Raw genomic sequence first — 13,326 nt, 5'->3', positions numbered from 1 at the left:
AGAAGAACTCGTGGGCAAAACACCAGGGTTTAACAGAGCGCCTCTGCATTTGCGGGAAAATGCCTTCCGTGCCCTCCTAGCAGGCTCCACAGAAAGGGAATGGTTCTTTCTCCTCTCCACCCACGTGCTGAGAGCTGCATTTACCCACCAGTGGGGACCCCTGGAATCCTCTTCCCATTCCAGATCCTGGGGACTTCAGTGCTTCATCCCCAAGGCCTCAAAGGAGCAGATTTCTCGTTCGGAACTTCATAGACCATCCTCCCCGCCCTCTTGACCAAATTCATTCCCTCCCAGCCCCCTCCTTTCCCTGAAATTGGCAACCATGGGTCTATCTGTTGCTCCTCTTTGAAGCTACAACCTTACAGGACAGAGAACCCCGTTTGTAATGAGAGAGACCTGGCCGCAAATCTCTGCTCCCAAATATAGGCTGCAGGACCTTGGCAAGTCACTCCCCCACCCCCACCCCCACCCCATCCCCTGGACTCCTCCTGTACAAAAGTTATGCCTCTCCGTCCTCCCCCTAGGCTGCAGTGAGAATCAAATGCCCTAAGATGAAAGTACACACTTGTATGGCAGAATCATCCAGCTAAAAGTTCTAAACATTAATTCAGAATGTGTGTTCCGTTCTAGTTATTATCTGCAACGATGAGATCTGGGGACATTTTTTCAAAAATCAGCGTTTTGTGTTTTGTTTTTCTTTGGGAAGAGGGGTGATGACCCTACTAAGAATCCACAAAACCTACACATTCTTTTGGGTGGTGGGCAGGCTGCACATTCAATACCCTGCATTCAGTTTCAGGAAATTCACCAGTCCCCTCTCTTGGGTCCAATCCAGACTCCAAGTTTAGGACCCCGGTTTAGGTTCGCCCGCTCTGGGCACAGTGTGGAAAGGGAGAAAGCTGGATGTTGAAAAAAACAGATCTCCCCAGGAGTATCAAGCTAAAAAGTGGCACTGGCACCATAGTTCACCTCTTATGAGTTCATTTCCCATCTGGAAAAGAGGGGGCAGGTGAGCTGGGCTCTCCCTCTCCCCTGGAACATCCCAAAATTAAGGCAGGATTGAGAAGTGGGGAGCGAAGGTATATGGCTTTCATTGTGGTCCAGCCTCTGTGCAGTCTATACTGGGTATCCATTGGGCTAGAGGGTCCATATTTTCTGCAAGACTGAAACACAGCCCTCCACTCCTAACCACAAATCGAATTCACAGACTCTCCAGGCCTGGAATGAGCAGCTTTAGTCATTCCTCCATCTCTAGGTAAAGGGAGAGGGGTTGGGCCCTAGCGGCAAGGATGCAGTCCCAGACCAGGTGAGCTGGGGGCCATATCTCCAGCCGCCAAGGAGCTACAGACCCAGACTTGGGGAGTGTGGATCACAGGGAGGACTGCAGAGGGGCAGATATCTGCGTAGGAGAGTAGTGGAGACAGAGGATGAAGTAGTAGGAAGAAAAAGAAAGTAAAGGGAAAGCGAGTGAGAAGGTGAAAGAAGTTAACAGAAATGAATGAGAGAAGAAATGAGACAGAAGGGAGGAAAAGGAAGAGGAAGGAAGTCCAGATCAAGAAGGCAGAGGCAGAAAGAGAGGAAAGTGGGGGAAAACGGAGGAAAGAAAAGGAGAACAGAGCCAAGAAGAGAGAGAAACCCAGTGAGAAGAAGGGAGAGAGGACAAGAGGGAGACAAAGCGTGGAATCCAGGCCACGGTACTCACATGCCCAAATGGGTCCAGGTGGTTGTTGGTGAGCTTGAGTTTCTGGAAGGAGACGAGCTGCCTCATCCAATGCGCCCCGGTGGCGGGAGAGTCCGGGTGCACGTAGAGGCGGCCGGGCATGGCGGGCTCAGCTTTGCCGGTCACAGACCTAGATGAAGGAAGGTGTGATTACAAGCCTGGCTCAGAGTCTGGAGGTAGCGCACTGCACCGAAGCGTGCTTCAGTTCACGCACCAGGTGAAGGTTCTTAAGTAGTAGCTGGAAATAATCTGGAGGCCCTCCCGTCTCCCTTAGGTATCTGCAATCCCAGGTGCCCCAGCGTACTTGGTGCCTGGGTCCAGGCAAGCCCCCGGCCCAGCCTTTTCTTCTTACAGCCTCTCACATCCCACAAACAAGTGGCGGGTTCTGGAGGTCTGGACGTGCAAAAAGCCTTGAAAATTCCTTGAGGGCTTTCAACGGGGACTTCATCGTCAGGCCCCTGCACTGCTGGCAGCCATGGGAACAATTCTACCCAAGAAATGGGCCTCTCCTCTCTTAACTGTTTAACTTGAATACCACGGGCCGATTTTGCAATTTCATAAAAATGCATGTTCAAAGCAGGTAACTCATAAAAAATAACTGTAAATGGTTTTATGCCCCAGAAATACCTCCAGCACTTGGTAACAATACCCTTTGTAAAAATCCACAACCTATGGGTGCAGCGATAGACACAGGCACCTCACTTCCTCTGAGCCTCCGTTTTCTCATCTGGAAAACCGGAGCTAATGGTTGCAGTTTCTTCGTCTGAGAATGGTTAGTAAAATGCAATGGGATAGGCGGACAGACGCCTTTAGCACACAGTAGGAACAACAACAAAATGTTCACTGATTCAACTTCTCGGGAGAAGATTCCACTTTTCTCTCTCCCCGCTCCACCTGCCAACCCAGTGCCTACCATTTATTATCTGCGAATTTGTATCTGTGATCGTCGGCAGGTACAATGTCCATGAGAAGAATGTACTTCGTTTTGGGATTAAGGCCCGTCACCTTCACTTTGTAACTGGGAAACATCCGCCTAAGAGAGGGACGGAGGGAGAGAGGGGGGCGGGAATTAATGCCAATATTTGAAGGCAGCCTGCATCCATTTTAATGGAAAAAGCGATTCCTGGAGAAACGTGGAAGTGGAAAATAGCCCCGTTCCGCTCACCGCAAGATCCATCCCGGGTTTCCCTTGAAGTTATAAGGAGGAGAAAGGCGAAGGGAGGAGAAAACAGCAGGCGGGCAACTGTAGGTATCCTTACAGGAAAACAAACCAGGACGCAGGCGCCTTTAGAGAACGGGTTTTGAAGATGCTTCAAAGGGACCTCCATTTCAGCTCTTGCTAACTGGCCTTTTCAGAGCCAGACACCTACTATTAATATTTGTGGGGAGAGGAGGCTTATTAGGTACATAGCTAGGTGCCGATCCTAGAGGATCTGTCTAGCCAGGTGCTTCCGCCGATCCTCGCGGCGCTAAGGTGTCACGTGTACGCAAGGTGTGTGCGCCCCAGAGACGCACACGCGTGGGTGCGCACAGGCCTCCCGACCTGGCTTTGGTCCTCTGCCCCTGGAGGAGGGGGTAAGCCGCAGTTCCCAGTATAGCTCGGTTAATGACCTCTGATACTGGTCTCTAGCAGTTTATTCCTGAATGCCCCCACAATTTCTCCAAGGCGCCTGACGCTCTTCTTTGAAGAGTCGAAATTCCTTGGCCTTCAGCAAAGAAATTCCAGACCCTTCCAGATTTGGTTTCAGAAAAAGCTGAGGCCTGAACTAAGATCGAGTCGTTCGCAAGCCGATGGCCCGGAACTGTGCCGTCTCTGCTACCTTTCTGGCCCCTGGCGCACTCCAAATTTCCCTCCACCTTCTAAGGAGCATGCCCCAGAAAGCAAAGATTCTCAAGGTTGGCCTGGGGGGAAAAGACAAGTTGGCAGATCTGGGCTCACTCGGCGATGACCGGAAGGGTCGAATGGAGGCCTCTCCCTCCGAGCCGCGGAGCCAAAGCCTCGCGGTGTTTATCAGCCTGAGCGAGTGCGCCCGGAGGCGGAGGCGCAGAAGACTTCGCAGGCCTTGTATAGTTAAACCCTCACGACTCCGGCTGGGGGAAAGAGGGACTCGGCCGTGTCTTTCCTTCCTGGGGGACTAGGAAGAGGACTGCAGTTCGTTGATGTAAACAGTACGCGCCTCCTAGTTCACTCAGGGTTTGGGCCGAGCGGGGAACAGACTTTGTTTAATTTTAAATAATAATAAATGTCACTGTTGTCAGTTTATTGAGGGAGGCTTCGGCTGGAGAACGGGGGCGGGGTGGGGGGCGTCTGGAAAGGCGGCTCCACCCTCCCCCTTCACACACTCGGTGGCTTGGGCCTACCGGTCGCCTGCTCCACACGCCTGCTCGGGACATCCTCCGGCTTTTTGCTTTGCGGGACGCGGAAGACCAGTCCAGCATGGAAAGGGATGTGGCCAGGACGTCCCCAGACCTGGGCGCGCGCCTACACACACTCTCACACACTCACACTGACATATAGAGCTGCACCACTCTCCCTCCTTCTCCCCCAGAAGTCTAGCACTTCTAGCTAAAACTCTGCGAGCTTTTAAGGGGAACTACGGGGCGAGTGTCTTGGCGAAGCTGCTGTGTTTATCGGTGTCTGTATATAGAGCCCGGCCGAGCCCCGGTTCAGTTTCAAAGGCTTCGCCAGCTTTCTATAAACAATGAAAGAGGTAGCGAATACATTCAACGATTCAGAGTTTGACAATCGGGTGGGACCCTGGAACCACTCCAAGGTCAGGGAGGGTGGGAATGAGTGTGGAAGTAAAGAAAAAGTCCAAGACCCCTGAAACCTAAAGACCTTCTAGACTCTGTCTTCTTGGGGTCTCTGTTTTCTGTTTTTTCCTTTCCCTCTTCTCTCTTTCCTTCATTACGAATCCAGATAGCACGGTCTCCCAAGCTCTTTATTCTTTTTATGTGTGAGGTGGGAGAAATGCCCAGTTTCCGGACTTGAACGTTTAGAGTATTTCCTCCATCCCAGGAGAGATCAATGGAGGAATCTCCCTGTGCCTCTCTAACCAGGATCTCTCTTTCTCTCTTTCTCTCTGTCTCTCCCCGCCTCCTCCTCTATTCTCTTCTTTCTCTGTGTTCCCTCTTCTATTGCCCCTTTCCTTCCCTCTTCTCTTCCAAGCCACCTTTTCTTCTTCACCTCTCCCACTATTTCTCCTCGTCCCTCTCTCTACACAACTAACCATCTCACCTTCCAGCTTTGGTTATGATCATTTCCGTGCCCACTTCGTGGAATTTCAGCCACAGTTCTCTTTCATGGAGAAACACTTTGATTCCCTCCATGCCCTGCAAGAAGGAGAAAAACGTCACACTGACAAGCCCTGGCGGTAGTGGGCATTCCGTCCCCAAACTCCCCCAAAACACAGAGACTGCTCCTCCTTCCCACTGGAGCCTGTGGTCTCAGAGGGTAAAAAGTGGCCTCCGCCTACTGCAGAATTATCTGGAGCACCCAATAGCCTCTGCCCAGGGATCCCTATGTAGGCTGAGTCCCTGAGGTTTGCACCAACCACTTGAACCCACAGTGTTGTATTGTCTCCTTCTAATGACACCAGCACAAGGCTATGGAATGATCACCCACCATCAGGGTGCTGCGGAATGTCACTGAGGAGGACCAGAATAAGCAAAAACCAACCAAACAAACCAAGAAAAACCAGAGCCAATTTCAATCCACTTCACCTGAGATACAGGGAAACGAAAACAAAAACAAAAACAAACAAAAAACCTAACCTAGAAAAACTAGAAACCTAATCTAGGAAACCACTCAGAATATTCTTATGTAGCTGCTCAGATGCCCACACACCAAACATACAGATGTACAAATACTTGCTTATTCTTGGCCATGGGGGTACAAAAATGAACATATATGAATTTTTAAACTTAAAAATGCTTATATTACCATATGTTCTCACAGTCCAGAATGAAAATTAATCCTAAATATCTATATTAACAAACCCTCCAGGCTCTCCCTGCAAGTAGCTCCATCCACATCCAGCTATTTTGATTATAGGGCAGGCCTGATGCCATTTCACATTTTGCCTTTCTGCTAAAACTACATTTATAGAACCAATGCAAATATAAACATACATACACATATATACATATGTGCGCACACACACATACACACACAAACTCTTCATTTTGGAATAATTTGCAACAGTTTAAAAGTGGGTTTGCTTTTCCTTAAAAGAAAAAAAAATCTGTAAGTTTCCTAAACTGTGTTCATGCTCTGCTTCTCTACAAATATACACACGTTTTCCCGAAACTTAAAGGCCAAAGAAAGAAGCGGGGAAAACCCAGGAAGGACATCGAAATCCCAAGGTAGGGTTTTAGCTATGGGCAAGTGTCTCTTCTGGTCGTCACCCCGTTTCACACCCCCGTGACACCTTATTTAAAAATCACTGGATCTACTGAGGGGCCTACTTGAACGCCCAGTGCGTCCCGGGTTTGGGGCGCAGAGTGCAAGGTGAGGCTCCTCCCTATGCCCGGGCCCAGGTGGTAGCCTGGCGAACCCGAGGCTCCTGGTGCCCTCCGGGCGGAGCCCTGTGCGCTCCCAGCGGCCGGTGATGGCGTGCCAGCCAGCCAGGCCCCGACCGCAAGACAAATGGTGGGGCGCGCGGGTCTAGGCGGCGGCGCGGAGGAGGCAGGAGGAGGCAGGAGAAGGCGAAGGCTACGGGAGATCAGAAGAGGGGTCAAGCCATCGCTCATGCCGGCCTGAAGCGGCCGCTGACCTGGCCCTTATTAAGATGCTGAGGGCCGATTCTACACGTAGTGCAGCGGGAAAGGAATTATCTAGGCCATTGTTAGCTGACCCCAAACAGCCGGATAATTGAGATTTGTCGAACAATTTAAGTAGATTTCAAAAATCCTTTGTAAAGATAACTGTCACAATAAAGTGGATGACAATACTCTAGTATTTGAGGAGACAGGACAGAGAAGGTGGAACTGAGTGGGAATTAAAAGGAAAGGGGATGACTACAGTCGGTGGGTTTGTTTTGCTTTTTATTTTTGTTTTTGTTCTGTCCCGGCAAGAGGAGCCGAGCAGGGAAGCCAGACTCTGACTTCGATCTCTGCAGGACCCGAAGCGCGAGGTCTCCTTACCTGCTGGGTGAAGGCGGCCTGTGGGGACGACGGAGACTTGCTGGGGGCCCCGAGCGCGCTCTCGGGTTTCGAATCGCAGGGCAGGTCTTTTGCGTCAGGCTCCAGAGGCGTGTGCGCCAGGCCAAAGCCCTCGTCTGCGTCGGCCATGGTGCGCCCGGGGCCCTGTGCCCGCGCAAGGTTCTGCTCTGAGGACAAGAAGCAGGGGAAGATGGGGGTGGGGAGGAGAGAGAGAGAACGAGAGAAAGGTTGGAGAGCACAGTTCTAGTGACAGGAGGGAGCAGTTTGGCCCCCAGTTTCCAGCTACCAGCACCGCCGTTCCCAGCTAAAGGAGACTGCAGAAGGCCCTAGAATTATTACTATTACTAGTATTCCTAGTATTATTACTATTACTTTATGACCAAGCACAACCTCTTGCAAAAGACCCGCGTCAGACCCGGAGGAGGCAGGCCCGCATCTCCCCTGCGCAGGCTCTCCGTGATAAGCAAGCTGCCCGTCAAATTTGTCTGGACTTCTGGAAGAGCCAATAAAGATAAGGCGTGGGTATTTTTGGAAGCCACTGGGTAGGAACCAAAAACAAAACAAAACAAAAACCCAGTGTCCTTTAGAGAATTTCTTTCTTCGCCAAATTACAAGATGCCGTCGCAACTCTTTTTATTAAACCTCACAAGAGGAATAGTTTCCTACAGCAGGCAAATATGTGTGAAGTAACCCGCCTCTTGCAAAAACAAAAATACAGGAGAGGGGAACGTTATGCAGATTGAGACTAGGTTCAAAAGAGAATTCACATACATCTTTTACTATTTACAGGCCTAACATTAAAAGTCCTTTAAAATTAAAAGTCCTTTTCTTTACCCCAACCTTAAGTAAGATTCGTTGAAAGATAAAAAATAGCCAAACAGAAGACTGTATGAAGAAAGCCACCGTGCAGCGGTTCTGAGGGAGGCTCGTCACTGGGTGTCCGCCACCAGCGCTCTGCAGCCGGATCGGGGATGGCGGGCATTTTGTGGAGTGACCAGGCTGAAGGGGGTTTCTCTGAAGGGGCTTGCTAAAACTGCAGGCCCAGGCTCAGGATTGGCGAGGACAAAGTCATTATCGGATAAGTCCTAGGCTGGAGGCGTTGAATCTGCGGCCCGGGTCACCGCAATGAACAGAACGGCCAGGGGTTGCAGGCGTACGAGGTTAGAATACACAAAATAACAGCCGCAGAGCTGTTCAAGCCCAGTGAGCCTGTCTCCTGCTCTCTGATCTCTTTCCAATCTCCTCTATACTCAAGTAGAAATTCCCCCTAAAACGGAAAGAGTTTCGGAAGCGGACACAAGCGATGGTCCCCCAAAACCTTAGCAGCTGCTTAAGCAAGGGACCAGATCCCATCCTGATCTGCAGTGGCCAGAGATCTAGAAATGGGGCCGAGGAGAAGGACAGCTTCTGAGGCCTGACTCGCAAGCAGCTTTCTTCGCCTCGTTCTCGGGGCTTCAGGGAGGCGGCGACTGGAGCCCCGCAGCCTACTCACAACAAAAGAAAGCAGGGCTGGCGCTCCCACACGCGCTCCCATTCACTGCCGGCCGCGGGGAGAATCCTACCCCGCGCCCTCGCTAGCGTCCCGGGGAGCTCTGGGCTGGCGGAGACGAACAAGATGCGGTTTGACAGAACCAGGCCGTGCTTCCTGCAAACCTCAATGCCGCTCCGCCAGCCGCGGCGGCCTCCCGGACTCCATTCTCCGCGGAGCTCCGAGTCGCGCAAAATCTCTGCAAGCTGCTCTCTGCAGAATGCAAAGCCAGGCTGGAATCCGCCATTCCCGCCGCCCCAGCCGACTCGGCCGACTAGCTCCCTCCTGAGCCTCCTGGGCCATCTGCCGGGACGGTTACCTCTCTCGGTGAAGCCGGTGCATTCACAACATCCTCTGCTGCTCCTAGCAGGGAAGCCGGCGGCGAGGCGGGGGTGCAGGCATGGTGGCTCCGGGGTTTATGCGGAGTTTACTGCGTACCCAGAATAGCGGCTACTGCTGCCTACTAGGGCGCACCTACCGCTGGAGCCTCCGCGGCGACTGCCCCCCTCCAACACACACCTCCTCCGCTGTGCGCTTGCTCTCGCTAAATACTTCCAAGTTGCCAAGCGCCAAAGAACACAAAATAGCCTCCAAGAGCACCGGCAACCATAAAATCTCAGTGCCCCGCTCCTCCCTTACACCCCCAGGGAGGGAAAGTTGGGAGCCCAGTGAATGGTCAAAGTCCTTTCTGGGCGCAGCTTTCAGGATTAAAGTTCCCGAATTCGAGGTAAGAGTCAGTCTCTCTCTCTCTCTCTCTCTCTCTCTCTCTCTCTCTCTGAAATACAAGCCAACTCAGCTGAGCACAGTGACGTTGGGTTGCCTCGATGCTCACAAAGTACTGAAATCGCCTATCCAACTAGATCCCACTGCACTCTGCCGCCCTCCCCCTTCTCTCTCCCTCCCACCCTCCGGTCCTCCCTTCCCCCCCACAACTTTTCCACTAGATTTCCCGAACACTCAAATCACAAAACGACTCTCAGCCCAGACCTGCAATAACTCCCTCCTCTCTACCCCTTTCCCAACCTCCATCCATCTCTGCTTCTCTGAGCAAGCGGTGGCTGCAGAAACTCCTGCACAAATCATTTCAAACTCGGTCGACTTCTAACCGGGAAGTAATCTCAATGACGCTGGCGGTGCAGAGAACCGAGTCTGGAGGCACACACACAAACACACCCCGGGCCTCCGCAGCCTTGCAGACATTCTCTCCAAGGCTGACCTCCAGAAGGAGAGCTGCCTGACCCCGCCTGGCCGGCGCTCGCCTTCCTGACATCTCCCCTCCACCCCCTACTCATCACCCCTACTCTCAACGACTCTAGGGTGAAGGCAGGGTGAAGGTGCATTGGGATGGGGGCCGAGATCAAAGATGCCAAGAAATCGCTGCGGGCACCCACCCCCACCCAGTGGGGCCACCAGACCTCCCCTGCTCCAGGTGTACACAATGCAGTGCCCAGTTTTATTAAAATAATCAAACAGTCACTGGGGACCGGGGAGGGTTTTCATCTCCACTGGTCTCTTCTTCTTGCCCTTTCCCTCTCTGAAATGTATTTTTTTTTTTTTTAGGGTGAGTTGAAGAGGTCAATAAAAGCATAAACACAGTCAGTAGGTCTCAGTCTGAGCAGACCCAGATTGGGACACCAAATATGGATGCTTGGAGTAAATGTCAGGAGTCCTGTTCTGTTTCCCATCCTTACCTCCTGTACCCCCATCGTCCTGATTTTTCTAGGGTTCTGATAAGAGACTTGGGCCTGCAAATCAAGGTCTGGAGAAAGGGATGGAGGGAGGAGAAATGCCCAAGATCAGCAGTTGTGTAACCCTCTGTGACTGCTCTGCTAAAATCCCAGGCCAGGCCACTGCTGCAAAATGCCAAAGTGGAGAATCTCCAACCCTAAATGTGGGGCAACCAGGAAGAAAACCAACCCTCCTTTGCTATGGTGCTCACTCCGCCTTCCAGGTTTGTTTGCAAACAGATCTTTGCCCAGGTGTTTTATTTATTTGTGAAAACACCCTCACCCTCCAAGTCAGCTTGGAGGCCTTTGGGCTTGCTAATAAGGCCATGCTAGGTCGAAGACACAAAAAACAAACATGGTATCGGAAGGAGGCTGAACCGCTACATCTCCGGTAGAGGGAAAGGGAAATCCAGAAAGACCTCCCCAATCCCTTTAAGTTCTCAGAGATTTGGGGATAAAATTGATTCCCATAAATAATCTCCAGGCCCCTCCAGAGAGGAAAAATCTAGACTCTCCCAGGTAATAGCCTAGCCAGATTTGCTTAGTTCATTGAGCACAGATGGTCTGGGCCACCAAGCAAAACACGGATTTTCAAACCTTTCCAGAGAATCCATTCTTGCCAGGTGACACACGAAGCCATTCTTATTTTGTTCATGAAAAGTAGCAGCACAGAGAGGGAAGATTCAGCAAGATCAAGACGGGGTGAAAAACCAAGGAGGGCCAAGTGCAAAGAGAAACCTACTTCCCCCCTTAGTCCTCCAGGGCTAAACTCACCTCCAACTATACCAGGTCTTCTTTGTAGCGCAAAAGCCAGGAGTGCGCCTCGCTGGAGAGGAGGGCTCAGGTGAAGACTTTGAAAAGGACCCCCAAAAGAGACCTCTTTAGGCCAGGTCTTCTTCCAACGTCTGTCAAGAAGAGCACGTACCTCCCAGCTCAAAGTTGGTTTGTGGTCTCCGACAAATTAAATATTACTGTTTATTACCAGGCATACCCCAATAAAATAAAGAGGCAACCAGGCGATAGCGACTATCTCACCAGCCGCTGCACCTATAGGACTTGGAGACGTCACGAGTCACGCAACCGGCCCGCGCTCTGTCACGCTTGGCTGGGGGGCAGCGGCGGGAGGTTAATTTCTCTCCGTCTTCGCATATCAGTGCCGGGTCTGCGCAGCCACAAGTCCCAAACGTCTCGGCCCCGGGAGTAAATAAAGACATAAACCAACCCGGCTTTCTCCAGAGAAATGAGGGTGATGAACCTAAGACACAAACAGAGCCAAGATCGACTTTCTTAGGAAGGGGGAGAGGAGGGAACTCTTCACGAAGGGAGGTGGGAGTCCACCTCAGACCTCTATTGGAAGGCAATCGAGTTTTTCCGGGGGACGGAGATCTCTTGCATAAGGCATGGAATCCTTATTATTAAAAAAAAAAAAAAATTCCCCGCGGAGGAGCTCTTGGCAAATGAATATCGAGGCGCCGCTCTAGCTGGTTAGGCTGGGATGCGATAACTGAGTGCCCTCTTGCAGACTTGCACAGAAATAATTACTGGGCTGTCGTGGAGGAGACACGAGACCGAGGGAGTTCTCCGTAATGTGTCTTGCTGAGAGAAAGGTCCAAGAATGCAATTCGTCCCAGAGTGGCCCGGCAGGGGCGGGGTGCGAGTGGGTGGTGGAGTAGGGGTGGGAGTGGAGAGAGGTGATTTCTGTAGAGAATAATTATAGCACCAGGGCCCGCTGAGGCACGAGGCACTCTATTTTGTCTTGTAATCACGACGACTATTATTTTTAGTCCGATCAATGAGCATAATTTCTAAGCAGTCCAGCGGTGGATGCGCGCAAACTTTTGCGCACCGCTGGAAACCCACTAGATTCAGTTGCAGAACGTACCACGTAGACGCCCCTGGTGGCGCCGAGAGAAGAGCTAGGCCTGCCCAGCACAGAGCCGGAGAGCGACGGGCCTTCCGGAAGGGTAAGTTCCCCGTCAAGGGGTCCCGAGGGAGCCGGACGTCTGAATCTGGGCTTGCCCCCAGCTTCGGGGTTCGATCCTGGGTTTTGCGCGTCCCTAACCCCCAGGGCTTTCCGAAGCATGGCCTGGCTCCAGGCCCGTTCCGCTCGGGACTGGAACGGCAGCAAAATGTGCAGGGAGGCAGTCGGCCGGCAGAGCTGCTGCGGGAGCCAAGGTCAGGCCCGTGGGGAGAGCGGGCAGCTTCCAGCGCTGGCCACGAGCTCCCAGGCCAGCTGAGCCGCAGACCCCTTTGCTTCCAGAGAGCACAACCCGCGTCCTTTCTCTCGGCCAGGCTGCAGTGGCTGCCCCGAGCTTCGCTTTCGTTTCCCAAGTTGTTAATAACGATATTTCCCCAAATCCGAGGCTCCTTCGGTGCAGTGTTTGCTCCCAGATGCCAAGAACGCAACTCGAAATCCTTCTCCCAAACGCTAGTTCGATGAGATGAGTTCCTATTTGACCTCTGAGCCGAGGCGGGCCGGAAACCGAGGCCTAGGCCCCGCCGAGGCTGCAAGGGAAAGGCGAAACTCCGAGCGTAGCGACTTTTCCGTGTGGTTCCTTTCTCTGGCATCCCGGACCGCGGGCCTTGCAGCCACCTGGACCGGCATTCAAAGGTTTCTACAAGTCCAGCTTCACAGACTGGCTTTCCCAGACGCTCCGGAGCCCGCACCACGAACAGAATAAACGAGAGACGAGAGATCGCAACTAGGTTTGAGAATCCTCGTTCTTTTCCCTAATCGTTTGGCCAGTAAACTCCGGAGCCGGCTACAGCGCACATCCTCCCTTCCTCCTTTCGGAGAACTGTCGCTTTCCCGAACCTGCTCCCAGCTGGGTTTTCTCCCAAAGTGTATTTTTCTCATTTTGCAAAATTCCTGCCCTGATTTTAATAATGCAACAGGACAGCAGAGGTTCCTCTTTAAAAAGTCAAAACCCAAACCAAAGGGGCCGGTTGCTGTTGATAATTTTTTTCTTCACTTGCTCCTTCCGTTTTTAAGAAAGACACATCCAAAACTACCCATTGTTTTCCTCTCAAAAAAGAACTCACTTTAAAATGCATCCCCGTCTATATCTCTCCCCGTATGTCCCCACCTGACCCGGTGGCAACTTGGGGGTGTGGGGTGGTGAAAAACAGAAGTGTGGACGGGGCTGGGAAAATTAATAATAATTATAACAATATAAATGATGACAAAA

At 51.9% G+C, this 13,326-nt stretch overlaps 2 protein-coding genes across 3 annotated transcripts in view; both read right to left on the bottom strand.

Annotated features, from left to right (window-relative positions):
* Positions 1 to 11,541, bottom strand: part of TBX5 (T-box transcription factor 5) — a 54,107-nt gene extending 42,566 nt beyond the window's left edge. The window contains exons 1-5 of one of the 2 annotated variants that reach the window (XM_033220477.1): positions 10,913 to 11,541; positions 6,866 to 7,050; positions 4,959 to 5,053; positions 2,634 to 2,753; positions 1,703 to 1,850 (exon numbers count right to left, since the gene is read on the bottom strand). In XM_033220477.1, the coding sequence (XP_033076368.1) occupies positions 1,703 to 1,850; positions 2,634 to 2,753; positions 4,959 to 5,053; positions 6,866 to 7,012 (510 nt within the window). In that variant the 5' untranslated portion in view covers positions 7,013 to 7,050; positions 10,913 to 11,541. Of the gene's footprint in view, positions 1 to 1,702; positions 1,851 to 2,633; positions 2,754 to 4,958; positions 5,054 to 6,865; positions 7,051 to 8,730; positions 9,264 to 10,912 lie in introns of those variants that run through there. The other variant, XM_033220476.1, reaches the window with a different exon arrangement.
* LOC117089351 lies at positions 9,956 to 12,732 on the bottom strand. The gene has a single exon (XM_033220478.1). It carries the CDS (start codon positions 12,704 to 12,706, stop codon positions 11,885 to 11,887), a length of 822 nt encoding a protein of 273 aa, XP_033076369.1. The 5' UTR covers positions 12,707 to 12,732; the 3' UTR covers positions 9,956 to 11,884.
* Positions 12,733 to 13,326: the final 594 nt, after the last annotated feature.

This window comes from Trachypithecus francoisi, unplaced genomic scaffold (genome assembly GCF_009764315.1).
Source record: "Trachypithecus francoisi isolate TF-2019V2 unplaced genomic scaffold, Tfra_2.0 Lachesis_group11, whole genome shotgun sequence".
Lineage (NCBI taxonomy): Eukaryota > Metazoa > Chordata > Mammalia > Primates > Cercopithecidae > Trachypithecus > Trachypithecus francoisi.
This window is presented reverse-complemented; position numbering and strand designations above follow the sequence as displayed.

Excerpts from the sequence above, each read along its gene's own strand:
- LOC117089351 (XM_033220478.1), bottom strand. The coding sequence starts at position 12,706 with ATGCCAGAGAAAGGAACCACACGGAAAAGTCGCTACGCTCGGAGTTTC.